The sequence below is a fragment of the Enhydra lutris genome, unplaced genomic scaffold (assembly GCF_002288905.1).
Source record: "Enhydra lutris kenyoni isolate GAN:26980312 unplaced genomic scaffold, ASM228890v2 scaffoldscaffold11, whole genome shotgun sequence".
Classification (NCBI taxonomy): domain Eukaryota; kingdom Metazoa; phylum Chordata; class Mammalia; order Carnivora; family Mustelidae; genus Enhydra; species Enhydra lutris.
The window spans coordinates 30,249,752-30,277,189 of NW_019154095.1; the positions used below are offsets into that span (position 1 = coordinate 30,249,752).

Genomic DNA, 27,438 nt, shown 5'->3' on the forward strand with positions numbered 1-27,438 from the left:
ATGCAAAGAATAAAACACACCTCCTTTGAACACATCTAATCCTTCCAAGAAAGCACACCCTAGTTCTAGAGATTAACACAGAGGCAGCTGCAATGTGACGGGTCAAGGAGGTTGTTTGAGTGACAAGAACACAGGACTTGGGATCTTGTGTCACACGCTCACTGCCAACTCTGCCACATCGGTACTTTGGGAACTCTGGTGTATCACTACTCATAGAGCTTAGCTTATTGACTACTGAGAGTTGAATAATCTTAAAAGGATAGTAGGATATCATCAGGGATACCTCCAAATTATCATCTGGCACAGGGAAACTGCTCAGTAATAGTTTTGATGGGAATTTAAAGATGCTGTGATGGCATCACCAAGTACTATGAGAGCACAGAAAAGGTAACTCCTCCCTGATGGCTCTAATTCAGCTGGGTTTTGGAAGAGGTGTAGCTCACCCACCAGAGAATTGGGTAAAGATTATTACAATTTAATTTTCTTGAGAAAATGCCCAGAGAAATGAAAAAAGGAAAAAAAAAAAGGCAGGGTCTTTTCAAATTGGTCCGGACGATGGAAATGGTAGATGGAGGTAAACGGAGGTAGATTCAAATGTAAGACTGGTGTGGCTAGTGGGGACTAAATTTGGGGATAAGATCATTATGTCAGCACTGGAGGCAATTAAGAAGGAGGTTGACAAGTTCAGAAATGGGATTTATAACATTAATCCTGGAGACAAGGGCACCAGGGCAAGGGAGTGGAGAAAGAGAATTTAGGAGGGGAAGGTAATGTTGTAAAGGAGGGACGACGATCAGAACCTAATCTGGATTAGTGGCCAGGAAGATGGCCACTAGGAGACAGAGTCCGGGGGAATTTATGAGGTGGGGGAAAAGAGACTTAATGGCTAAATGGATGTGGGATGTGAGGTGGGAAAGGATCCAAGGATGTCACTGAGCTTGGGCTTTGGAACAGTTGCCAACATTCTGTTCTGAGAAGTTTGATGAAACATTCTTCACTCGCTTACAGAAGTCCAAGAGGCAAGGGCTGAGATAAGGCCAGCACTTTTCATTGGCATGGTCAGACCCTGATGGGAGTGGGGGGGCTCCCAGAGCTATGCTGTGCTACCAACTGCGTGGGTATCCTCACTTAATTTTCCCAGCAACTCTATGAGGCAGGCGTTACCATTCTTGTGCTATAGATGGGAAAACCAAGGCTCCGCTATGTGAAGAATCTTGCCTAATGTCATACAGCCTGCAAAGTTGGAGTTGGAAATCAACCAAGATTTGCCCCATGACAAAGCTCCAGTTCTTACCCACTTCCCCCTTTCTGGGCCTCTTATAGAGATGCCTACCTCCTAGGTTCGTACTGGAAAGCCACTTAAGAAGATCACCCTCTTTCTGTGAAGACAGTGTCTCTCCACAGCAATAGATCACATTTCTGAGTTTACCATGACAGAGAGGCAATTCCAACTGAAGCCAGCCTGTCCATTTTCAAGCTCTTTATCATTATAAAAGCAACATTCAAATACATGAGGTGTGAAGCTGACACTGTCCCCAATATCTACATCCATTCACTCACTTACCACTCACCCCACCCCATCCATTGGGAGCATCCTTCCACTGTTTTTGGCCATCCTGTGCCCAGCACCTTGTCGCTTGTTTGAAGGTGTCTAGGATGGTTTTGGAACCTCTCCTGCTGCTTTTCTTCATCTTGCCGTCTTCCATGGAAAAAGTGTTACCCCTTTGGCATTCAGATAGTTCATAGAGAAATAAATGTGACTCTCTCACTTCTGGAATTGCTAAAAATACTACAAGTGATATTTAACGTCACATTTGAGGAACCATGTTGGGATCTGCCCCATTGGCTTTCCAGGAAATAAATTATTTTAATTAATTCAACTAGTTCAACTCAGTCTTCCCAGACAGTGGCAAACCTTCCATGTCAGGGAGGACTGGGCTGGCCAGTCAGCAGGTCAGAATGCCACAGTGTGACTTTCTTCTATGGAACATTGGGGTTTGCAGAATCAGTGCTGTTGGATGACTCCAGTCACCTGATATTCGTGCTTATTTTGAAAACAAAGGGATCTGGTCTCAATGTGAATACAGCAATGGAAAGCAGATTATAGGACTATCCAACTGCAGTCAGTACTATAGATAATAGAGTAAGTCTGGCTACCATGAATGAAAATTCCAAGCCTCGAGAGACAGCTTGACTTTGTTTCTCTACAAATTGGTGCAACTTCTTCTAGAAAGACTGGATCACTGCTTTTGCTTTGGTTTTTAAATTATCAACTTTATCATGGGCTACATCATTTAGACTTCACATTTATGGCTAACCTCCAACTAGGTGTGAGCTCCTAGATATTAGGGATTGTGTGGAACTCACCTTAAAGCCCTAATGCATAGCACAGCACCTGAAACATGGGAAATCCTTAATAAATATTGTTCAGGGCTGCTACTCTAGGCATAACCGTCAACAGGGATGATCACAGAGCTCTACAGTAGGAAGTCATTTAGTTCACTCAAGACCCTTCTCTGTACTAGTCTTACCCAAGATGAATGGCAAAGGACTATTTTGGTTGGGGGAGGGTTTCTTACGTATCTAATATATCATAAAAGAAAAAAAATTTAGAAGAAAGAGTAGAAAGAGGAACCTGTGATCCTTTCAATTAATGTAATGGAGATCTCTGTTTAGCTCTCAGCCCAACATGCCTGGGCCTGTCCACTGAATTGGTGGGAGCAGCTGCCAGAAGCCTGTTTGCATATGGATTGAGGGTCCCCTTGGGAGATTTCTCATTCTGAAGGCAAAAGTTGCCTGGCAACAAGAGTTTGACCCATGAAGACAGACTCACCCAACAGAGGAGGCAGGGAAGCCTGAGGACAGTGTGGCGTCTGTCATCTAGAGCTACCCTCCAGCTGAGGAATGTACACCTAAGTGCCACGGGGTGTGGGGAGTCTGAATGGACAAAGCAGAGAAAGATAAACCTGCTTTACTAATATCCTTTTAAAATATCGGACTACACGATAGGGTTTCAGGATCCATCTGAGAGAGTAAAACCTAAATAGAAGGGAAACATTTTCCCCTTTCTTACTAAAAATCAGTTTGGGTCTGGATGTGCCATCAAAGCATTCATTATAGTGCATGGCAGGGCAATGACAGAACCAGGGGAAGACTTTGACACCCCGTGAAGCATTATGAATTGGTACCTGGAGGATGTGGTAGTTTCCACATGAGACTCGTGGGGATAGGACTGCACCTGGTATGTAGCAGCAGAGTGACAAAGTGGCGCTCTGCAGAGGGCTGATGGGAAACCATCGCAACCACTGGGCCCTTTAATCTTCGAACACGTTTGGGCTCACTATACTATTCCGTGTATAATATTCCTGGGAATATTATAATATTCCTGAGGAATTCCTGGGAAATCCTCAGTCCCTTATACTAATAACAGGGTGCCAGTAGAGGCTTGCAGACCTGAGGGCAAGGATGCTGCCTATTTTGGTAGCCAGCAGCACTAAGGTTCCAGGTAAATGTATGGGTTGGTAAAAAGTAATGACAATCCCTTTCTTTACATAAGGCCATAGGGAAATTATTCCTTACAAAGAATTTATATTTATTTTTCAATGTATATAATAAGAGACATTTTTTTTTTTAAAGAAAAACTGTCCCAGTTATGAGATGAAGATGTTCTGGGGATTTAATATGCAACATGGCAATTATAGTTAACAACTCCGTATTGTATCCTTGAAAGCTGCTAAGAGGGTAGACTTTAATGTTCTCATCGTGCACAGAAAATGGTAACTATGTGAGGTGATGGAGGTGTTCATTAACCTTACTGTGGTAATCCTTTATATATGTGTGTATATATATACACAATGTTTATATATATAAACAATGTTTATATACATATATAAAGTTATATTGTATGCTTTACACTTATATAATGTCTTATGTCAATCATATCTTAATAAAGCTGGAAAAAAGAAAAACTGATCATCAGACCCCGGCTTCTAACACTTGCTTACAAAATAAGCTCACAGTACATATGTGACTTAGCTAGCTCACAATACATATGTGACTTAGCTAGCTCACAGTACGTATGTGACTTAGCTAGCTCACAATACATATGTGACTTAGCTAGCTCACAATACATATGTGACTTAGCTAGCTCACACATGATTAAAGGAGCGAGACTGATACAAACATTAAGTAAAGCTTTATTCCGCCCCAACCATCAAGAATCAGACCGAACGTTCGGGGCCGCACCTCTTAGAGAGAGGGCGACCTCTCTCTGCTTCACAGATTAGCTTTTAAGGGCAAAGGCCATGTGGTTGGGCCTGGCCACACACAGGTGGCCAGTGAAATTGTAACACACAGAGAAAGCTGCACAGTCATGCTAGGTGACCAATTGAATTACAATATACCCTAGTAGATATTTGAATTAGCCTATCACCTTGGTCAGAATTGGCGCCCTAAAGGCTCCCAAAGGGCGGGGCCCATACTCGTTGGTAACTAGGGAGACCGTATGCATCCCCCCACTGATCGGATGTCTCCACCTGGCCTGACCCACCCTTGTATTTGGGCTTTGTTACCTGGGGCTGGTTTCTGGGACTTGTTTTTAAGTAAGTCCCCTGGGGGTGGGGGCAGGGACAGTTTAAGGGTTAAACAACAAGGTTGTTGTTTAACTGATGGAAGGCTCTGGCTAAATAGGTCCTTACAGTAATAATTTCAGATTTTTTTCCTTTTAACTGGGAGTTCAAAGAGCACAAAAGCATGCAGATTTCTAAACACAGAGCCATTAAAGATATCACAGATAATGTTTTAAAAAGAAAATGAAAATCAAACCTGTAATGTAGTGATTGACAGTTTCATATTAGAATATACATTGTTAAAATGTGTCTGTTTCATTGAGAAAACTGCATAGAATTCGTTAAATTTTTCTGCAAGGAAATTGTTAAGAATTGTCCTAAAAACTGCTAGGAAGGACTCCTTCACTCAGGGAGGACAGGGTCTAATGATTGCTCCTTGGGGTAAATAGCATACACTTGTGCTAATCCCTGCTAATTGTCAAAGAAGAATAGAGTAGCTTCTTATCGGCAATTTGCATTTGTGTAATGGCCCTGCTCTGTTAGTGCTGTCTACTTTGCTGATAAGGAAAACACCACTTAAAGGAAGCAAGAAAGTAAGCCATCCTTTCCAGAATTGTTTTCTTTTCAGCCAGCCTTGAGCAGAAAGCTCCTGGCATTCTACAGGAAATACTGTGTGATTCTGTGGGAAAATATTTAGTGATGAACAGAGAGCGCTTCATTACTCCTCAGATTTTTACAGCGTATTTGTAAAAATGTGCAGTAATGTGTGGCTTCCAAAATGTTCCGTAATAAACAGCTTATACTATGTCCTATACAGTATGAACATTGCACAATTTTTCTGTATTTTATAGTTTGAAACTGTTAAAATAACAATATTACAACTACACTTGAGTCAGTAACTTGGAACTTTGGTCAGAAATATTAAAGAATTGCATGCATCTTGGAAGTTGAAAATAATCACACATTTAAGACTCTGTTCTTTTAACTCAGATTATTCTTCAATTTAACATACAGGCAAATTTAGTGGTTATTAGTTATTAAGAAGAGGTTTTAATACAGTTAAAATAGAGTAGACTATTTATATGTACTTCATGCCTTGTAATCATGCAAATGATTACATTGTAATCATTTGTAATTTAACAAATTAGACAATCTCTCTTCATAATTTGTAGAAGAATAATATATAAAGAACATTTGAGGCTTGATTATTTGTAATTCCTGACTCTGAACAGACGTGTTTTTTGCTTTTCTTTGTTCCACATTTATACCACTAGTAATAGTAGTAGTATCATATATTTGCGTGCTGACAAAATATTTTATCACACTTCCCAACAACCCTGTGACAGCACATTTTGTAGCAGAATTTACTGAGGCAGTTTAGCTGGATGAGAGTAATGGGTAAAATTGAGCTTTGGACCTGAATCTTCTTAGCTAACTCCAGTACTCATTTCACTACATTTTATCTATAAAGGTCTCCTTTTAGGAAGAATTGTTCACAGTCTTACAGTTTTTAACCCCTGTAACTCTAGTTGTTATCTTCATGTCTTGCACGTAATAGGCAATCATTAAAGAATTGTAGAAGGGAGGAAGGAAGGAATGATGGAAAGAAGGAAGAATGGAAGAGAGGGAGGAAAGAAGGAAGGCAGGCTAGAAAGAAGGGAGCCCGACCGTGTGGGGCAGGATTTGGGGAGTCTGTGAATGGTGATGTTGGTCTCCAAATCGTTGGCTAAGTCAAAGAACTGTCCAGCCTCTCCAGGCATGTTCATTAGTCCTGACCTATGTGCCGGAGAGACCAGGTCAAGAGTGAAACGCTCCAGAGTGTTTCATTGTCTGGTAACAAGTTACTGCTTTATTTATACATTCTTCCTTGTAATATGGTAGTTGCTCACATCTCAGGGAAAGTGTGTTTGGGACAAAGTATACGAATAAATGGCAAGCATAAAGATAGTGGGTTCATATTTTGCAGTATTCCTAATTGCTGTTCATTTAGCACCTTATGAGAAGGTGACAGACTAGTCACAAAGTGGTGAGAGGCTGGGTTTATTGAGTACCAAAGGAGTGGGATCTACTTCACCTACTTCCAGGGACAACTGTGAGGGTCATCTTTTATATATCGAAACACATTCTACCTGCGCAACCTTTAGCTCCACCTCTGATAGAGTCCTCCCAGCTCCCCCAGAAAGAATGTCATTTCCATAGCTAGGTCTAAGAACCTGCTCTGTTTTCATTAATTTCTGGCAGAAGTCCTAAATGGAAACTGACTTAGCAATACAGCATGTGTAAGCCAAGGAGGAAGGGTTTCATTGCAAAATTTATAGATCTGCTTAAGATCGACTATGCACTGCATTGAAATAAGGAGAATAAAAGGAAACCTGGCAAAAATCTGAAGGGTTTATGTATCAGCATCTCCATCCCAGATTCTTCTGACAATTACAACTTATTCCTGCGTTTGGCTGTTGGTTCAGAACAGCTGTACCCAGTCAGCTGACACTTAACATCACCTGGGAGTTCATTACTGCTTTCCAATTCCACAATCATTTTTGTTCTTGCTGCGGCTCAAGGATAGAAGTGCTAATAAGCACAATAGTCTATGATCGTTTAAGATAGTTGCTACTGAATTTCCTCCAAGAATCATTTAATCATCAGATATCCCCTTGCTAGCCTTAGGTGATGATCTAAGAATTTTTCAAATGAATGGGTCATAACTTGGTGCTGCAGGATAGCATGAAAAGGATAATCGTTTCAGGGGGAAATATTTTTAAAAACCAAAAAAAGGAAGGATTATTTCCTTTCTTTTTAATTTTTTATTTAAATTCAATTTGGTTAACATACACTGTACTATGAGTTTCAGAGGTAGACTTTAGTGATTCATCAGTTGCGTATAATACTCAGTGCTCATCACATCACATGCCCCCCCCCCCTTAAGGCCCATCATCCAGTTACCACATCCCCCCACCCACGCCCTCCCACAACCCTCAGTTTGTTCCCTAGAGTTAGAGAGTCTTATGGTTTACCTTCCTCTCTGTTTTCATCTTATTTTATTTTTCCTTCCAGGGGGCTGGGGGGATTATTTCCAGTTTCAGCATACAGTTATCAATCTTACTTATCTTAAAGTCCAAGGAATAGGTATGAAATAGGTATGATAGGTATGATGCTTCTATCACTGTGAATCTTTACTGTTAGTTTTATAATGTGTATGGAGTGTCTGCTCTTGGGAATGGGGGTTTCATTGTTTTTAGGAAAAGCCTCAGGATTTGTTCTGGAAGAGCCTGGTGCAATGTCTGCTGCTCGGCTTGGGTGAAGGGTAATCCTTGGCAACCTGTCAGGGATTCAGAGACCACTGGGGTCTGCTGGAGGACCAGAGTTTTTCTGGGGGAATGACTGGTGACAGCGCACAGCAGGTGGTCCGCTCAGCACTGTCACCTGGGGCAGCAAGGGAACCCGGCCCAATTCCTCATCCCACAGTATCCTGTCAGCACTTAAGAGTCTTAAGCACAAAACCTTTAACATTTAAGGCAGATTTCCTCCGCATAATCTTTTAAAAGCAATTACTGTGGATGGAAATATTAATACACAGCACCTAAGTTTTTCACATGAAGATCTAATACTGGATTCAAATGACATGTTGTGGGGTGGCTAGAAATGTCTACTCCATGATTTTATGAAACGAAATGAGGCCAATTACATTGCGCTCTACCTGACAAAGAGGTGAGAGTGTACTGATAAGACAGTGTGAAATCACCTCTCTTCCTCCTCTCCTTAAGTTCATTTGCTTTAGTTTGTATATCTCTGAAGGATACCTTGAAATGCATTTTGAAAGGACTTTTCTCTGGAGTAATAAAAAATCGACCCAGTTCTTCATTATTCATAATAAGGATTCAAGAGTAACTTGCAGCTTTGAAATCCTCAGATTTCCATCGTCAAGATTCTTTTCTGATTGACTAAGTAACTTCCCTACTTGCCCAGTAATCATACCTGCTACTACTCATTGAGTGCCAGGCTTGTGCCAGTTCCCTTACCTAGATTATTTCTGATCCCTACAAAAATCCTGCAGGAGTACCATTACCATTGTTTTCAGAATGGGAGAATTGCATTCTGGGTGGCTAAGTGATGTGCTCAAAGATGCAAAGCTATTGGGATTCAAACCAGACCTGTCTCCAGAGTGCAACTCAGTCTGATTCGTCTTTGCTGTTACCCCTGAAAGCCATGCTGAGAGTCATGAATGGCCCCAAAACATGCCCTAAATGGGAGAATGCAAGGCAAGAAAGGCCTTATGTAATTCGGAAACTGAGTAATCACACCCTGAGTATTTCTGTCAGAACTGGAATTGGAGAAGTCAAAAATGAAACAGAACAAAATGGGGACTTATGAAGGAAATGAAGAAGAAAAGCCAAAGAAAATGGGGGGAAAAAATACACGAGAGGTCAAATAAAAGTAAAAAAGGGCATCTGAGTTTCACATGCAAATAGTGAAATAGAAATTGAGAAGGAAGTCCAGGAATTAAAAATTACTAAGAATGAGTCAGTAGCCAAGGAATAGTTTTTGTCTAAAGATACATGTATATATTTTTTCTTTTTCATGAAAAAGTCAATGGGGTTTTTGTGGGCTTACCATAATGTTTTTGCTTCTCATCCTGATAGTATCGGTCATGAACATGATGTAAGTTAGACGTTTTGGGTTGAGACTGAGCACTGCTTACAGTGTTTGCAAGGGAGCAAGCCAGGATAAGTTCGGGTATGAAGTGCCCTTGAGTCTCAGGACCGAGTGCTTTGGGTTTATTTAATCTGTGTGCCTGATGGTGGAGCCATCATTTTCAATTTGCTCTCACATACCTGAGGTTTGACAAGTGGATATCAAGCTTATCATAGTTGTAAACCAAAATTAAGATCAGTGTCTACTCCTAATTCAAAATGGATGAATTTTGTCATGCTGTTCTACTTTTGCAACAATTATTAGACTCCTTCCATTTCCTCAAAAGTATGGTGGCAGCCAGACATTCAACAGTGTTCTTTGGAGTAGAGTAGAAATTTTGAATAGAATGACTCCTAATCTCTATGTTAATATATATTCAACTGATACATATTTTTTATTAGGAACAAATAAGCTACTTTGTGTTCTTCTTTGCCATATATATAGATATAGATACAGCTATAGATACAGATCTGTATCTCTCTCTATATATATATGGATATCTATATATGTAATATATACAGATCTAAAAACTGTAAGGTCAAATATACACCTAAAACGTAATTTCCAAAATAAATAAGTAGTTGCCATTCAAAAGTGACATTGAACTTGAATTGCACTGACATGACTTTATATCATTATATTTGAGCCTTCCTGAAAATTTTATTTTACTTACTGGCCGTAGGTCTTCTCTTTTCCAACTTCCTTAGAAGATAAAATACTGGTTATAAAAAATGTTGAGCCTTTTTCCTATTTCAATTCTAATTAAAGTAACTAACTGTGCTTACCCTCTGATAATTTTATTCCATTTAGTTACACCCAGAAAGTACTTCACTTGTTTGCCGTTGTTTATTAAACCTGAACGTGTAGCGAAGTCTGCTGCACCTTATGTGAACTCTTCCTTTGAAGAGGATGTAAGACTAAAGGCTGTTGAGAAGAGGGAAAGACACATGTAAACCTTCCCCTTCTTTATCTTCTATCCAGCTACGTCAACATCTACAACCGGGACAAGCCATCTTGTAAAGTGTGCAGAGAAGGAGAAAACTTTCTGTGTGAATGGAGGCGAGTGCTTCATGGTGAAAGACCTTTCAAACCCCTCAAGATACTTGTGCAAGTAAGAAAAGAAATCCTCTGTGTGGCTTGTGTCCGTTACTGCTTCTTTCAGATGACCCCGCGTCTCGTGATGTCTTGTTGCTTCTTTGCCCGATTTTGTTGCATCCTGTTGAATAATGCGGTTTGATTTGTAGAGTGTTTTGAAAAGTTCATACCATGTGTCATCTCCTTTGTTACATCCGGAACTGGTTTTTTTTTTTTGCTTTTTTCAGTTTTCTTTGTGCCTTTATATTTATAAAGTTGCTTTCCCCGTGGTTTTCCTCACTGGTACCTAGAAGAGATGTGCAAATATCATAGAGGCCTAGAACTTCCGAATCCTCCTTCTCCGTGCAGCGTATGAATGAGGTTGTAAGATGATGTGCCTTTTTATTACCCCAGTGACCATCTCCAAAATGAAGAGCTAAAAGCAACAGAAGGTTCTTTACCTGTGCATCTGTTACATTTAGCATTAGCTTATTGGTTTACAGCTATTCTAAAAATGGAACTTAGGTTGATCTCACAAATAGGAAAAAAAAAAAAAAAAGCCAACAAACCTAAATTGCGTGTTTGGAAATGCTTTTAGTGTGTGGACCATCATTGCGTGCAGAAGGCAGAGTGTTCTTTCCTGCACTACCGTTGTTGGAGATATATTTAGACTGGAGCTCTTTCCAGTGACCTGAAGGAGTCGATGCACCATTAGGAAGGATCACAGTCATTCTTTCTTAACAGGCCGAACGAAACAATGATATTACCAGTACATTCAGTATTTAAGCCTTGCAGTTAAAATTAGGTCTTATTAAAACCACATGTTTATTGTGCCATGCCTTTTAAGGCTCTTCTTCATACTTAGCTGTGAGTGGGACATGAACGCATATAATGTGACATGGTTAAAAAAAAAAAAAAAGTCTGAAGTCCCACTGAAATGGTGTTGCCCGATGGCTGCGTCTATTGTTCTAAAGTAGCTGTGATTATCATAAAGGAGGGAAAAAAACATGGCGTCATAAAAACCACCTCCTACTCCAGAACATGAGCTTGTCCTGGTTTACTTGGGGACAAGGAAGAGCAAGTTTGTCAGACACAGAACTGGGCTAATAGAGCAAATAGCAAAATGGGGGGGGGAGCACAAGATATAAGAAGGCCATTTCCCCTTTACATCATATAAATGGTATACAAATATTTATGTGCCAATTCTAAGAAAACCTTTTTTTTTTAATAAGTTACAAAGGACATCATTAAAGAAATATGTTTTAAAATCATAACATCAAACAAAAAGTACCATTTTGGAGGGAATGTTTTACCACACCCTGTGCTGTTCTAGACAAAGGCTGTCTGTAAGGTAGTCTTGTGGGACCTCAGGTACCAAGTACACATGAACAAGTACCTCCTGGAACCACTTTTTTGCCCTCAAAAGCATTTTTTTTAAGCTCTTTTTATAAAAGAGCAGAAGCAGTTCTAAGAGAAGACATGTTTTGGTAGTTGGGTAGCTGATTCTATCAATGAAGACAGGCAACTTAACAAGACTAAGAGTCACAAGAATAGACATCTAATCTGTTACTAAACATCTCTTTCATAGAGATAGGTTATAGCCTTAAACCAAGATAAAACTCACAGGTAAAGGGCCTTTTCAAAATTTCAAAGCAAGATGAAAATGAAAGAGCATGTAGAAAATTATTTCTTCTGGGTCCAGATTACTTCCTGTGACAATGAGTGTTTATTGGTTTAACAGTAATCCTAGAGATTCACTTTTTGGTCACAGGTATATAGATATGTAGTAAAGAATAGAAGTTGGTCAGTTTTGGTCTTTGGTTCTGCCAACTTGCCGTGAACACAATACAAACACGGCACCCCCCATATTTATCATACTGAACTGGGATGAAGAAATTTCATAATCTCTTCCAAGGTTTACTCTGATCAAAATAGAAACAAACAAAAGCTGAGAATTATAATCTATGCATTAGGAGGCTCATTTATCACATGGGGGAAATTTTGTTATTCTGTCCTAATCTTGGGCAAGCCACCTAATTATGTTTTAATAAATCTCTTCGGGAAAAAAAATGAAATTATAGGTCTGTAAATTCTCCTCCTTTTTAAACAACGGCACCCAGATTATCTATGTCTCATGCGATTACTTCTTGAGAAAAGCATCTGAGACCACTATATTTTAATTATAGTAATGAAACACAATCATTTTTCATCATAGCCTTTGCAAAGATTTACAAGCTGCGTGAGTGCATATGATAGTTTCTGAATACCTCTAAGGAACCAGTGCAGTGATTTTCCACATATTAATTTCAGCTATATTCTGCAGCCCTCCCACGTTCTACACAAAACACGCAATCACGTAAGTGCTAGTCATTTGTTCCATTTTGGTATTGTGCCAACAGCCGTAATTTTTTTCTCCCTGCAGTTTTTCATTAAATTTTAAGCCCAATCCAGAAAAAAATACTTGCTATATTTTTAATCTTGAAGTGACATCTTGGTTATTCATCTAATAAACATTAAAGCAGCAAACCATGAATGAACACTTTGTAGCTCTCAAGCTAATTGTCTAGTGGGTTATGCTTGTCTTCCACTTCTCAGCAAACTGGCATCATAATTTTATCAGGTTGGGTTGGTGGGTTTTTTGTGTTTTTTGTTTTTTGGGTTTTTTTGGTAATTATAATCTCTCAGAAAAGTGTTAAAAACCTTATTACTGGATCTTATTGGAAAGAAAATCTTGGACACCTATGATTTTGATAACTGTTTTACCCCTTTTGGACCATGTCTTTATTGAAGCATCAAAGAAGGCCAGTACCTTGAGGGAAGAATTAGAATATATTTAACATCCAGAATATTTCAGGCTTTTTTTTATTGAATGAAAGTGTTTTTGTTTTTTTTTTAATCCTTGTATTAAAAACATCTAACATTAAAAAAAAATCACTAAGAATTGAAACAAAGGCACGTAATAGACCATGTCTTTTGATGGTATACTGTTCATTGGACCACATGAATAGAGACAGAAAACATTTAAAAAATGCTGCATTGGCTCATCATGGTCCTGTTACAAAGCCAGTTCATAGTTTCCATATGGTCCATCTGCAAAAGCAAAACATTTTGCTGAAGCATGAGCCACATCGTTCAAAATCAACTTTATCCCATGACTCAGAAACATCACAAGCATGGAAGTTTCCAAGTCTCTCTGGTCACTAATCCGCTGTTGTCTTCTTGGGAGTTGAAGCAGAAGACTGTACAGCCGATCTCTTTTGTCTCTCCACTTAGAACAAGGTGTTCCAAATGGATTAACCATGTAACAGTTAAACACTTCTCTGAGGAGAGGTTTGCTGGTTATTTGGGACATCCCCCTGGGGATTGTATGGGAATTTCAGCAGTGGTTCTCATCTTTTATATTGTTCTTCTCTCCATAGTAATTTAAATTTATCCTGGGGAAAAAAGAGTTACTATTCCAGATCACATAAAGACAGGAGAAGAATCATTCCATCTTTCACCATCTGATGCTCTGTGTGACCGCATGATTCAAAGAAACAAGACAATTTGAAATAATGTCCAGATTTCCCTTTTTGCTTTTCCCCTTGTTCTTGTATATCAATTCTTCTGAATAGTTTCAGTAGAGAACTATTTTGGAAGATGTTGATGTGATTTTTTTTAATCTAAAAATGATTTTATACCCGACCATATTTATAAACCCATTATGTTGTCCCATGGACAGATGTGGCTTTCGCATGAGGAGATTAGAGTCTTAACCACCAATTTTGGTGACCAGTCTTGAGCCCTTTCACTTCAGCTTTTTGGATGATGTCTTGATGCACAGTATAGAGTTAATATGTTCTCCAAATTTCTTCCCAGGGAGTCTATGAAATTAAATGAATTCATTTCTGCTAAAGTATTTCTAACTCTGGGAAGCAAGATTTTTTTTTCCTTATAATAAAGAGTAAATGGTAGTATTACATTTTCTCTATAGACATTAGATAAATACATACACCTGTCTTAACAGACTATACTAGCATGTTTAAAAAAAAAGAACTATTTCTTCATTTTACTTATCATTAACAGTTTTACTTGGTTTGGTAGGGCTGCCAGGTAGATTTATAACTTTGCATTTGACAGATCATTTTATATCTCTGACCATTATCTTCCTTATAAGCAAAAATAAAAAACAGAAACAAACACAAAACTTGGGAAGATGGGAGTTGCCTTTAAACGTGAGCTTACGATTTTATATCATTTTTATGAAGCTGTGTAGTATATATAAGGGCCTATAAAAATACACATAACTGGAGGAGATAAAGTCACAACAAATATGTTATAATAAACTCAATCAACAAAACCGTAAACATTTGTTTATAGAACAACTATTTCTATGCCAGGCATTTTTTAAAACACAGAGAAAATGGAAGGCATGGTCTCTGGTCCCTGGGAAGTTAGTGTGTTTGGAAAAATGAAGTAGCTAAAATAGTAAACCAATTAGAAAAATTATATCCCAAGGGGTGCAAGGCTGATTATTATGGTAATGAAAATTAAAAGAAGGAAAAGAAAAGACGGGAATGACTTGAAGAAGATTCTGTAAACATAGCTATCACTTATGGAGTCTTTTCCATATACCAGGCATGCATTGAGGCTACAGCAAGCTTTTCTGCAAGACGCAGTGGCTTGCATAGCTAGACCAGCAGCTGTATTCTGGGACGCAGAACAGACAGAAAAACAAAACAAAACAAAAGAAACCAACTTAGACACAAGGACCAATGTATGAGCTCCAAAGGCCAGGTAGATGACCTTGGACACTGTGGGAGCTGGTAGGGAGTATTAGTAACTTTGGGAGCAGGAGACTGACACAATAAACATGGAGCAGAGGTTTAGGGAAGACAGACTTCCATACAGGCCAGAGAAACTTAGGAACTAGATAAGGTGGGGCGAGAAAATCGGAGACACTAGCTAAGGTTAAAGTTTTATAAAATCCTGGCATAAAAATGACGATGGTGATATTTATAACACTTTTTAGTAGCTGGATTAGCATAATTAAACAAGGGGATGATGGCTCAAATTCATGGTTGTGTCCTGTGGCCTCATTACCACGGCTGTAGAGGGAGAAACTTGGAATAGATAAAAGGAATATATATATATATATTCCTTTTTTATATATATATGGCCCTATATATGTATATTTTATATATATGTATACTATATAAAAAATAGTAACTATTTTTTCCCAGGACAAATTTAAATTACCATGGAGAGAATATATATTTATATATATGTATAGGGTCAGAACCTCAAGTCCGTAAAAACAGACTGCTGTTACTCTTACTCCCGCGCTGGAAGAGTTCATTCTTCCCAATGGGTATGACACTTGCCTGTAGCACTTCTCTGTTCTTCAAAGTTGTAACGTTTAACAGATGGAGAAGCATTCGTGAGGCAGAGTGGGCGCGACTCTGGAGGCTTAGATGAGCTCCCGAGATGTCCACATCTTCTATTCCTTCTGTGTCTCTCCTGCATTGAGACTCCTGCCTTGTGCTTACTAGGTCCTTATTAACTCATTGTGACTTTCACTGAGGCATCTTGAAGGAAATTCTTTTGTCCTTATTTCTAACAAATTCAGCGAAGTTTTGCCTAAAATCAGGTACACTGACGAGGTGATCTTAAGAGTTCGCTTCCTTGTTTCTCCTAAAATCAGCTAGGCGGCCACATATTTATGAATCTCCTTCTATGAGGCAGGCTCTTTGCTCGCGCTTAGCATCAATACTGAACAAAAGCCATGCTGGGCTCTGCGCTCATGGAGTGTGCAGGCTATGGAGAGTAGCAAACATATTTCAAGTAATTAATTTAGGTACAAATGGTGGTGTGCCGAGTGCTGTGATAGATGTTTAGGAAGGTAAGGGAATGTCTCCTGGGGGACCCCGACTAGTCAGAGGTGGTGTCTTTTGGGGGGGGAGGGGAGAAGAATACACAGCCCTCGCCTTGAGAAGCCAATAGCCGATTTAAAACACAGCACAACTTTGAAATGTTCCTATTGGATTATTTCAGTAAAAAGCGAACATTTAGCTGTTTCGCCATAAAACGAGGCTGGCGGAGTAAATAGAACTGTCAAGTTCTGAGTCTCTGGGCTGTTGGACGTGACAGGGGGAGGAGGACATCCTCCAGGGAGGAAGGCCAGACCACAAAGCAGCACTCAGTATGTCCTCGAGTCCCAGTGACATGGAGATGTATGGGATGCAGAGTGATCCCATATCCGATGAAATTGTTTGAACCCAGACTCACCGAGATACATCATGTCGAGTAAACAATGGCTAGAGCTTGAGTCTACAGATGAGCATTTCAGAACAAGCTGTACAAACAGAGCTCTGGGAAGGGCACCAAGGTTCAGACAGGACGGGCTAATTCATAAACACTGCCACCCTCATTATTGGGATTGTATGTCTTAGACACTAAGAAACAACACCGGAGAGCCAGGACAACTCAGATTTTTTGTTTTCCTCAATCTACCCATGAATCCAACGTGGCCAGTCTATATACACCACGATCTCCTGGCTTGAGAACGAGTCCCCGGGTCATAATAAAAACAGGAAAATTGGTGATGCGTGCTCGCTGAACAGTATCGGGGAGTTGTACAGGGTTGGATCTGAAGGAAATGTTACTGAAACATTTTATATTTAATATTTTCTTTAATGACATTGAAGAAGGCCTTCCCTTGAGGAAATAAATATCTTTTGCAGGTGATGCCGTAAAGAACACTGAAACACAAATTAGAAAAGCATGTACAAACCTCAAGAAATTGCACTTAAAGGTAGATAACAGAATGAGGTTCATCGTGGGGGAAACGCAGACTAATAGTAACAATACATTTGGGAAAGAGTGATCTACAACGCAGATAGTCAAGCCGTGAGTGGGCGAGGTCTAGCCAGAATGCTGCGCCGGGGAAGGGGGTGAGAAAATTCAGCACTTGCAATGCGATACTGTAGAAAAACAGACCATCACTATTTAAGCCAGTGTAGACACTGCCAACTCCAAGCTTACACAGAATGAGAGCAAAAGGACCTCCCCATCTAACACTTAAACTCATTGAGATTCCTTAAGATGAATCTGTTGGCATTTCCATCAGTTGATACTTGTAAACATTAAACACCAAAGAAATTATCTCAGAGGTTATACAGTATGAAGGAAATACCACAACTAGTATCAAGGTAGAGCGAAAAGACAACAGGCACTTTTCTTTTTGAGGCAAGGTATTTTTTTTAAACTCTCAGGATATCTCATTGTAGGATGATGATCAGGAGGGAGGAGGTGAGAGAGATAGACCCCGTTTCCCTTTTTCTGCCCGATTTGGAGGGCCTGATAAAAATTCATGAAACCAAGAAATAAAGGGTGCCTAAGGATGGTTTAAAAAATGGACCATAAATTTATAAAACAGTTTATAAAATTAGCCAGTGGTAAATAACTAGAAGTTTCTTGGGGGTCTGTAAGTATCTGAATATGTCTAGCCGCTCCACCAATAAATGGGAAATCATATTCAATCAGAATATCAAAACTTTACCAAGCACTAAATCAATTCTCAAAATACATGCATGTATGATTGGTTACACAATAAGCGTATCAGGACAGTCACCAAGTATTAAGGTTATTGTTAAAAAGTTTTTGTTTTATCAATACTATGTTCAAGGCTTATTACTAGATGGCACTACATTATCGAAGCCTAGGTAAACTGGCATTTCAGTAATAAGATTTCATTTTGAAGGAATAACATTATTAAAGAGTTACAGGATCTTTTCCAAATTCCAAACACAATGTTAAATGTTTCTATTTAAGGGAGTGAGTCCGTGAGGGAGGAGTTGGGAGCTGCTATTAAAAATAATTATTTAGGAGTCAATAGAGGAGAGTCATCAGTCATGAACTATAAGAACAAAAGCCAATGTTCAATATTGACCTGTACTTGGCAAATCAATTGACTATATGAAAGTCTCTTTGATATAGTTCTTTTTTTTTTATTGTTTTATTTATTTATTTGACAGACAGAGATCACAAGTAGGCAGAGCGACAGGCAGAGAGAGAGGGAAGAAGGCTCCCAGCTGAGCAGAGAGCCTGATGCAGGACTCGATCCCAGGACCCTTAGATCATGACCTGAGCAGAAGGCAGAGGCTCAACCCACTGAGCCACCCAGGCTCACCCTTGATACAGTTCTTTATTGGACACTGCATTCTGATAACTATCTTGGGCTTGGTTTAACAAACATTTTATGAGAGCTTTTGACAAGGTAGGCACTGTTAAAATTAGAGATACAGAATGATCAAGATATGGCCACTGTCCTCACCACAGAGAATCCCAACCCAAACAGGCAAGGACAGTGAAAGAGATTGGGACAGGGTGCAGCACAGAGCCCAAGAGGGAATCGTCATTCAGGGCGTGGAAGCGGGAGATGGGGAAATGGAGGTCAGGGAAGGGTCAGTTGGAAGAGGTGATACTTAAGTTCAGACAAAACTGTGAATTTTCATCTCCTTAAGCTCAAGTGTGGAATAGAAATTGTCATTTTAAGAGCAAATACTAAAAAAAAAATAATATTCATCTTCTACTCTGATCAATGAAACAAATGGTTTCGGGTAGATCTATTTATTTGTACATATTTGAGGCTACGATAGAGGCTTATTATTCAGACAGATTCTTCTAAGAAATAAAATTCTTGGAATTTGCCCGGACTCATGCCAAAGCATATTGTTCACAATCAGATTAAATTTACCATACTCTTATGTCCAAAGAGAGTGATCCATCGGACGCTTAATGTAGAATGCTAATTTAGAAATATGTCAGAAGCCAGACAGTCTTTCAGAAGGAATTCCGTAGAAGTTAATCAGAGCTTAGAGATCAGATGAGCTTCCATTTGCATATGATTTCTCTACACCGCGGCTGCAGACAGCAGGTTGCTTACATAAAAACTCTCTCAGTCTCTGCTTCCTGCCATTTGATTTGGCAACAACTCCAGATGTCCCCAAGGAGCACTGGGTGTGGTGCATAAACAATGAATTTAGGAACAATGAAAAAAAAAATTTTTTTAAGTTACATAATGACTGTTGCTGGACATTGGAATTGCTTTAGGAATGGGTATTTGCAATTCATTTTCCCTTCATGATGGTCTTAAAAATCCATCCTGTCAAAAATGTTTTTTTAAAGTCCTTGAGTCCTCCCCCACCTGTAGCACATTCAGAAGAAAGGCTGTCAGAGTTTTCAAAAAAGTGATTCCCTGTGTTAGGATGAGCATTGATTCCCAGAACCTTGGTGGTAAAAGGAGCCTTTGATAAATCACTTAGTTAAGTCCCTTCATCTTATCACTGAGGAATACTGAGGCCTGATGAAGTCAAAGGGATTGCCCATGACCAAGCAGCAAGATAACTGTGGTGACAGGACAGAAGGACTTCGTCTCCATCTTCCAAGGTCAGGGTCCCTGACACCTTGAACTTGAAGGCACATACAGATCTCTTAGGAATCTTATTAAAATGCAGATTCTTATTCAGTAGTTATGAACTGGAGGCCCAAGATTCTGCATTTCTATTAATAAGATCCCAGGGGATGATGACAATATGGGTCCATGAACCACACTTAGAATAATAATAAGGCTTTACCCTAAAAAAAATTTATTGGAGTGAAGGCAAACATTAGCATAAGGATAGTTTGGGTTCAGGTACGACTGGCATCAAAAAAGATTCCAAAAAAGATTGGCAAACCTTCAGCAGGTCTGGTGTTACTATACCAAATAGTCTATGTCATCTTATGATGGAGATAAACCACCATGCCATAATGCCAGTTTCCTAGGAAATGTCATTTTAGAAGTCAGACTAATTAGAAAATTGTCTGGGTAAGATTTTTTATCTGCTTCACCTAGTTGTCCTGTGCCTTCTCACCTCAAAACTGGCATCCAAGATGCATAAATGACAATTTTCTAATAATGCATTCCTTAAAGGACTTACGGTTCTTCAGCTATATGTTAATTTCATGATCCTTGAATCAATGCACTTCTTACCTCAAATGGTTCTCCCCCACATCCCCTGCCACACACACAGTGTTCACATGTCTTATACCATGTTTATTGTATGGAACGAGTGGATTATTGTGTGATCATCATGAGAATTCTAATTTTTATCAAGAATGCAAACAGGAAAAAAAAAAAAGAATGCAAACAGGTAAGATGAAATGGTCATTACGGAATGTATCCTTAATTCTGGATTACCTACTTACTGTAGGGTATGCCCATGTGGATTCGTAGCCCTGGTTTAGAAACAAATAGACAAACAAAACCCTGTGTATTTCAGAAGTCATTATGTGAAATAAGTTCTATGGGAAACAGGTTTCCATGTATTTTTCTCATATATCTGTGAAGAAATTCTTACTGAAGCATGTATAATGCCATCTGTATGAAAAATGGCCCGGCCTCACAGACTACGATCTTATTTCTGGATTTCTCTAGGTAGATCTTCCTCTATTCACTGCTGCAAACATATTCTAACCAAAAATAACCAGTTTAATAATATAAAAGTGTTTTCAAGGGTTGAAAAGCGCTATTTCAATACAAGATGTTTGTCGTTAAGTTTATTGATAATACACTAATGATCATAATAACACTTTACGTTTGCACAAGAACTCATGGGACTAAGAATCAAGAAGTGCTTGTATTTTATCTTATAGGCCATTCTTCTTGAAATAGGAAAGTTAGATATACCAAATCACTTGGTAATAATTTTTTGGCATTGAATGTAGTTTTAAGGGGAATGAAAAATATCACCCTTACACTTGTAATAATGAATAGTTTTATTCACATTTCTTTGGTGCCAAAAAAAAAAAGTGTTTATTCTTATTTACTCTGGAGAAGACAGGGTCATGTGTAAATCACAAGGTGTGTGAGGTCACAGCTACATTTTATTAGGTGCTTTGCGTGGTGGTTATGGTATAGCTCAACTATTAATAGTAATCACAGCTACAGGTGTCAGGCATCTATGAGTTTGCTTGCCTAGAACCTTTTTGATGGCCCTATTTACTAGAGCATGTTATTGGGTGCAATGAATCCAGTATGAAATGCTTTAGTTACTGGTATAACGGCAACAAAAAGAACAACTAGAAAGGACTTCCAAAGTTAGGCACATCCCCGCATCACCACCTTGTGAACAATGTGGGTGAAGGAATGTTGAGTAAAATGAAAATTTTTACACCATGGAAAGACAGTTTCACCTTGAATACGAAGTGACCTCTATTCAGTATAACTGGAGAAGAGTAGCTGTCTAAATTTTAAAAATGGATTTGCCTTTGATTTGGGATCCATGGGTGAAGGGAAATGTCTGCTAATCAATTATCTGCCTCTTTCTGTTATGAGGTATTAAAAATGAGACCTAATTTGTAGTACCTTTAAGAAAAAAGGAAATATAGTTATTCTTGTCCGTAATCACGAGAGTATATAAGCGCTTGACTTCTATTGTAGTGCGATGATTGAACGAACATAAAAGTAGGCATGACTATACAGAACTGAGTGTATAGAGAGAGAAAAGCTCAGGATCATTTAAATAATAAAAGATCATGGATGGAACCGTGGAAGTCCTTACCAAAACCAGCGTTTTAACAAGGTGTAGGAGTCAGTGCCCAGTGGCAAATAAGGAAATGCAAAAAGGGAAGGTGACTTAGCGGCCCAGGCCTTGCCAGCCCTGCTCAACTTTTCAACCTCCCTCAAGTTAAATTTCAGTCAGCTGTCCTTAGGAAGACCGAAGCAAACCACCACCAAAATATGTGCCCCACAGTTGTCATGAAACATGGTTTTTAAAAATGTGTTCTTTTCCTTTCCTTTATGTTGTTCAATCACCAGGTCATTGTAGGAATCTCCATATTCTCTAGGAGGAAAATTGCCAGTCTGAAAATTCAGTGTCTGTAGCGTTCTATTGCTTATCACATTTTTGCCCTCTAGGTGCCAACCTGGATTCACTGGAGCAAGATGTACTGAGAATGTGCCCATGAAAGTCCAAAACCAAGAAAGTATGTTAAAATAATCTGAAATTTGCTCTCTCCCCCAAACTACAGCAACAATTACTACCACTTGGTGGTTTTACATTTCAGTGGTAACTGATTCCTTTTGTCCTAACAATGGTTTAAGCACTCGGGGCGTAAACTCCTTCAGCACGAGCTTGTTTCATTCTCTCCCAGCGTGGACTCCAAAGACCATCGAGGTAAATGACCACCAACGTGGCCAGCAAGGCTGGCAACCGTGACAGGCAGGCCAACCAAAAAAAAAAAAAAAAAAAGTTTCCTTCTAACACCTTTGACCAAAGCCCTCAGATGGAAAACGGACTCGAAGAAAACCTCCGAGTTCATTGTAGGTGAGTCCCTTTGAAAGAAAACTGACCCTTAAGATGCTGCCATCTTTCCGCCCTACAGACCTGACGACCGCATTTTGTCCCAGTCTTGAGTCCTTTGGAGGAAATGCCAGAGACTGGAAACCATGGTTAGGACAAAGACTCAGTTCCTGAGGGTGAACTCACCAAGTTCAGTCAAATGACACTGAAGGAGCTTCTTTCTAGCGTGTATTCACCTCTTCTCTTTTTCTCTGTTTTTTCTACCATTGTTTTTTGTTTCTTCTCTCAGGTGCCCAAATGAGTTTACTGGTGATCGCTGCCAAAACTACGTAATGGCCAGCTTCTACAGTACGTCCACTCCCTTTCTGTCTCTGCCTGAGTAGGAGCATGCTCAGTCGGTGCCGCTTTCTTGTTGCTGCATCTCCCCTCAGATCTCACCTAGAACTAGATGCGTTTTACCAGGTCTAACCTTGACTTGCCTCTGCCTGTCGCATGAGAACATTAACACAAGCGATTGTATTACTTCCTCTGTTCGTGACTAGTTGGCTCTGAGATACTAATAGGTGTGTGAGGCTCCGGATGCTTCTGAAATTGAAACTGAATAATGTGATCCAAGACGATAGTCCTTATCCCACAGCGCAATCACAATAAAGGCATTTAAAAGTCTCACTTTTATTGGTAAAATAAAATCATTCTGCTAAGCAGTCCATCTTCTTTATAAAAAACGGCAACGTCCTGAAAAGGATGCTGCTAAGTTGTAATCAGTATGCACTTGAAATGATGGTAAGTTAATTTTGGCTCAGAATGTGTTATTTATAACAAATAAACATACTAAAAAGAGTTCAGATGTTTCTCTTCATTAACAGTTTGCATTTAGTTATTAAAAAAGGCACTGAGTAAGAAAATTACAAACAAACATGGCACAGCAAATGAGATAGCCTGGCTTCTCCTTACGATGCTTAGGAAACAAGTGATTCAGGACTAGTTTAAATAATCATTTATGTTAGCATTCCTTTATGCTGGTGTCAAGGATAATTTTAGGAACAAATAGGTTTTGTAAAAATATTATTGACTTTGAAATATAGTACTTTACCTCTAGATAGATATTTTTAAATGCAGAACTGGGAAATTTTGATGGGTCTCAATGGCTTCATGAGATTTTGAACATTCCTAAATGACCCAATTCACATGTATGTAATTTGCATGGATAACTAAATTATGTAATTTGTCCGGCTCTTGTGAACTGGGCTATTGCTTTTCTTTCTGGAGCTTTTGGAAGGATTATATTTAAGGTGGAGTCCATGTAGTTATCCTTTGAGATCAGAGATCGACAATTCTTTTTTCCTGTGAAAGATCAGATAGTAAAGACTACAGGTTTTGCAGGTGATAACGTCACCCGCACAAACCACTAATTCTGCCAGCTCAGCACAAAAGCCCCTGGAGACAGTGTGTGAACTGATGAGCATAGCTGTGCACTATTAAAACTTTATTTACACAACTAATGAATCATTGAACATGACATCAGAAACTAACTATGTACTACACAGTGGCTAACTTGAACTTAATAAAATAAAATAAAACTTTATTTACAAAAGGAGGCAATGGGCTGGATTTATCAACCCCTGATTTGGATTGTCAGTTGCTGAACCTGAAAAATATTTCACATGGCTTATCGGTGTAAAGTCATGTAACACAAGAAACAGTGATATGAGCAAGTCATTGGGGGACCCTAAAAGAATCAGATTTCCCTTTACTTGCATGCACGCAAAGAATAAGATTCTGCTCCTCCTGTTAACACTCATGGAAGAATAAATTTCATGGAAAAATTAATTTCCTATGCATATGGGGAGATCACATCCATAATATTCAATCATTTATTTAGAGAGGTGGTGCTTTCTGTGTATTTACATAGGCAGCATATCGAAGGCTATGTCCTAGGCCCCTTTCTGTTGGGAAAAATTAGTAAATTGGCATTTGCTAAATTTTCAAACACAGTCTTCCCTTTATCCACAAGTCTTTAAATAATACACATTTAGTGGACCCGATTTTTCTCCCCATAGCTATAGATTAATCTTCTTAAAGGTAGGTAAGATGCAAAGTAAAAACAGAAGTAATAGAATTTTACTCATTATAGTAAAGCCATTCCTTTTAGAAATCAGTTTGTATTCAAAACCACAGATTTCGCAAATCACGTGCCTGTGTAAATAACAACAGCATCGTATTTTAGAATTTTGTGAAAATTCCGAACGTTTATATTACACTTAAATTTTTGGTGTTATGTAGAGTTCTATTGTGCCCTGGAGGCTGTGTTAGGCCCCTATCTAGAGAAAAGCATTTTTTTAAAAATGAAGCTATTTCCCCAAATAATGATGCGGTTTAGGTCTGACAGTAGTAACCAGAGAAAATGTTTTCAACTTCTATTTTAGATCATTTTTTCCTAAGATATTTCCAAATAGCCACTATCCAATCAGAGTGTGATTCCGTAAATAAATTCTTCAGTAAGCTTTCGATCGCACTGCTGGAAGATATCCAGGAAGGCAGTGTTCCTATTTACCCAGAGGTAACAAAGATTGATAGGAAGCACATTTCTGAACAGAAGCTGTAAATGGCCAGGCTTTGATGCCACCTCAGAACTAGAAATTCAAAAAACACCTTTCAGAAATTGCTTTCCAAAATTGTCTTGCCCAGAGTTAATTTCCTAACCCCAATGCCTTAAGTTCTCAACGCAATGCAATGCAAATCCCTATAGAGAAGGCAGGAAAATAAATTGTGCTGCTTTAAGAACTTTATGTTCAAGTAGCAATGTCGTGTGCACGATGAATAAAAAATGTCACCACAGTGGTAACGATTAAAAACTTAATTGTGTTCAGAATGTCTGAAACACATATATAAATTTTAAAAGAAAAGCTGCGGAGAGAAACATTTTTTTCAACTTTACCAAACTACATTTTCCAATCAAAGTATGGCATTCTAAAAAAGGTACACTTTTTAAAATGCTTATTAATGCATAACTTACATTATTAGGATTTGATGCAGTTTTTCTGGCCAGAGTATCCTGTGGGCACTTATCGATTTGTAAAAACGGATTTAAAGTATGAAAGGAAAGAACAAATATATATTTTATAGGGCTTTCTTGAAGGCAGCCATTTGCCTCAAAATAAAACATCTTTGGAATACTTTCTAGGAAAATGTTGTCAAGGTTACTCAGCTTCAAATTTGACCTATCTTGACACAGAATTCCTTCTTTAAAGGACTGTGTTCATCACTGTGGGGTATGTTGGGGTGGGGTACCAACAGTTCATAACAGATTTATAGACTTATTGGACAGAATAAAAAAGCATTCACAGCTTCAGTAGAGGTAGTATGGGGCGAGTATGTCATGCATAAACTAAAATATAATAGGAAGTAGTTATCAAATAGCCCAAATTACAGAATATTCTTAAAGACTACAATTTTAGAACTTTCAAGCGTATTCTTGGAATGAGTAAACCCAACAGATATCCTTAAACGTAATTTTGAATCAGAGGTTCCTAGTGCATAAATGACTTGTGTTGATTTCTAGATGCTCTGAAGCTATTCATTTATTTATCCAACATGTGTATCTTGCTGACAGTAGAATAAAGGCACAATCCATGACAAACTGTCACAAAGCCCAGCTGAGTGTTAGTGAGACTTTATTGCATGTGTGTCGGAGAGTGTGCTCATGTGCACGGGGAAACTTGGGAGCGAAGAGAAAGTCTCCTATTACATTTCAAAAGGCTCAGTGGCAATACGGATTTGTATATGTGGGGGAAAAAAGTACCTACATTTGTAAAGGTAAGTCAAAAACTCAAAGTCGGATAGTAAATTGGTCCCATTTAGCACTAGCCTTGACAGACCTCCTTAAGAAGTCTCAGGGCTGCAGCAAGTCAGGACTCTACCTATGTCTTTGATATTATTTGCATAAGGAGGACCAAGATATTAAAGAGTAAAATCCTGAATGTCATCACATTTTAACAGAAACCACAAAATGCACGCACAGATAAATTTTGGTTTAAAAAAAGGTGTCTTATTGTTCTTTTCTCTGATGCAATTGAGAATTTAAATTAGCCTACAGGTTAATCAGTTCTCTTCAAACAATTATAAATTCCTAAAGCAAAGGATTAGTGAGTCAATATTTATTAGTTTCTGCAGACTCTTAGATTTAAATTAATTTTTTAGATTGCTTACTGCACAGCAGGAAATCACATGTAGTAAAGGAAACAATTGTTTACAGTAACCTTTGTGTTTTTGAATTATTAATTTAATTTGAAAAATGTAGTGACTAGACAGAAGTGCAATAGGAAGCGTATGATACATAACGAGCCTAAGACAACATTAGATTAAATAGAACAGATAGAAAGTAATAACCTTTTCAAAAATTAAAATTATTTGTGTATTCCGCTTTTCTTGACTCACAATGAAAGGAATGTAGCCACCAATAGTAAGAATAAATTAGAGCAGTATCTGCTCCACATTGAGAATGACTGATGCATGTTTCCTCTGCTTGTTTCCTTGTTAGGGCTTATGGCCAGAAGAGATTCCAATTTTAAGTACCAATTTCCCTTTGAATTATTTGAAATTGGAGCTGCCTGATATGAATGACTTCCCATGAAATGAAATTATAGTTAGGCTCACAGACTTACCTATAAAACTGTAAATGCAGTAATATGTATGCATGGGCATGCTACTAATTTTATTGAAGACTTAACCAAGCTTTCTACGCAACTAATATAGATCATTAGCAGTGTTCATGTAGG

General features: G+C 38.7%; 1 protein-coding gene across 4 annotated transcripts in view; it reads left to right on the forward strand.

Annotated features, from left to right (window-relative positions):
* The first annotated feature begins 4,752 nt into the window (after positions 1–4,752).
* LOC111144444 (pro-neuregulin-1, membrane-bound isoform-like) overlaps positions 4,753–27,438 on the forward strand; it is a 39,486-nt gene continuing 16,800 nt past the window's right edge. The window contains exons 1-3 of one of the 4 annotated variants that reach the window (XM_022498756.1): positions 4,753–4,789; positions 10,239–10,371; positions 22,950–23,008. In XM_022498756.1, coding sequence (XP_022354464.1) covers positions 4,753–4,789; positions 10,239–10,371; positions 22,950–23,008 — 229 coding nt within the window. Of the gene's footprint in view, positions 4,790–10,238; positions 10,372–22,275; positions 22,344–22,949; positions 23,009–27,438 lie in introns of those variants that run through there. The other 3 variants (XM_022498757.1, XM_022498758.1, XM_022498759.1) reach the window with 3 other exon arrangements.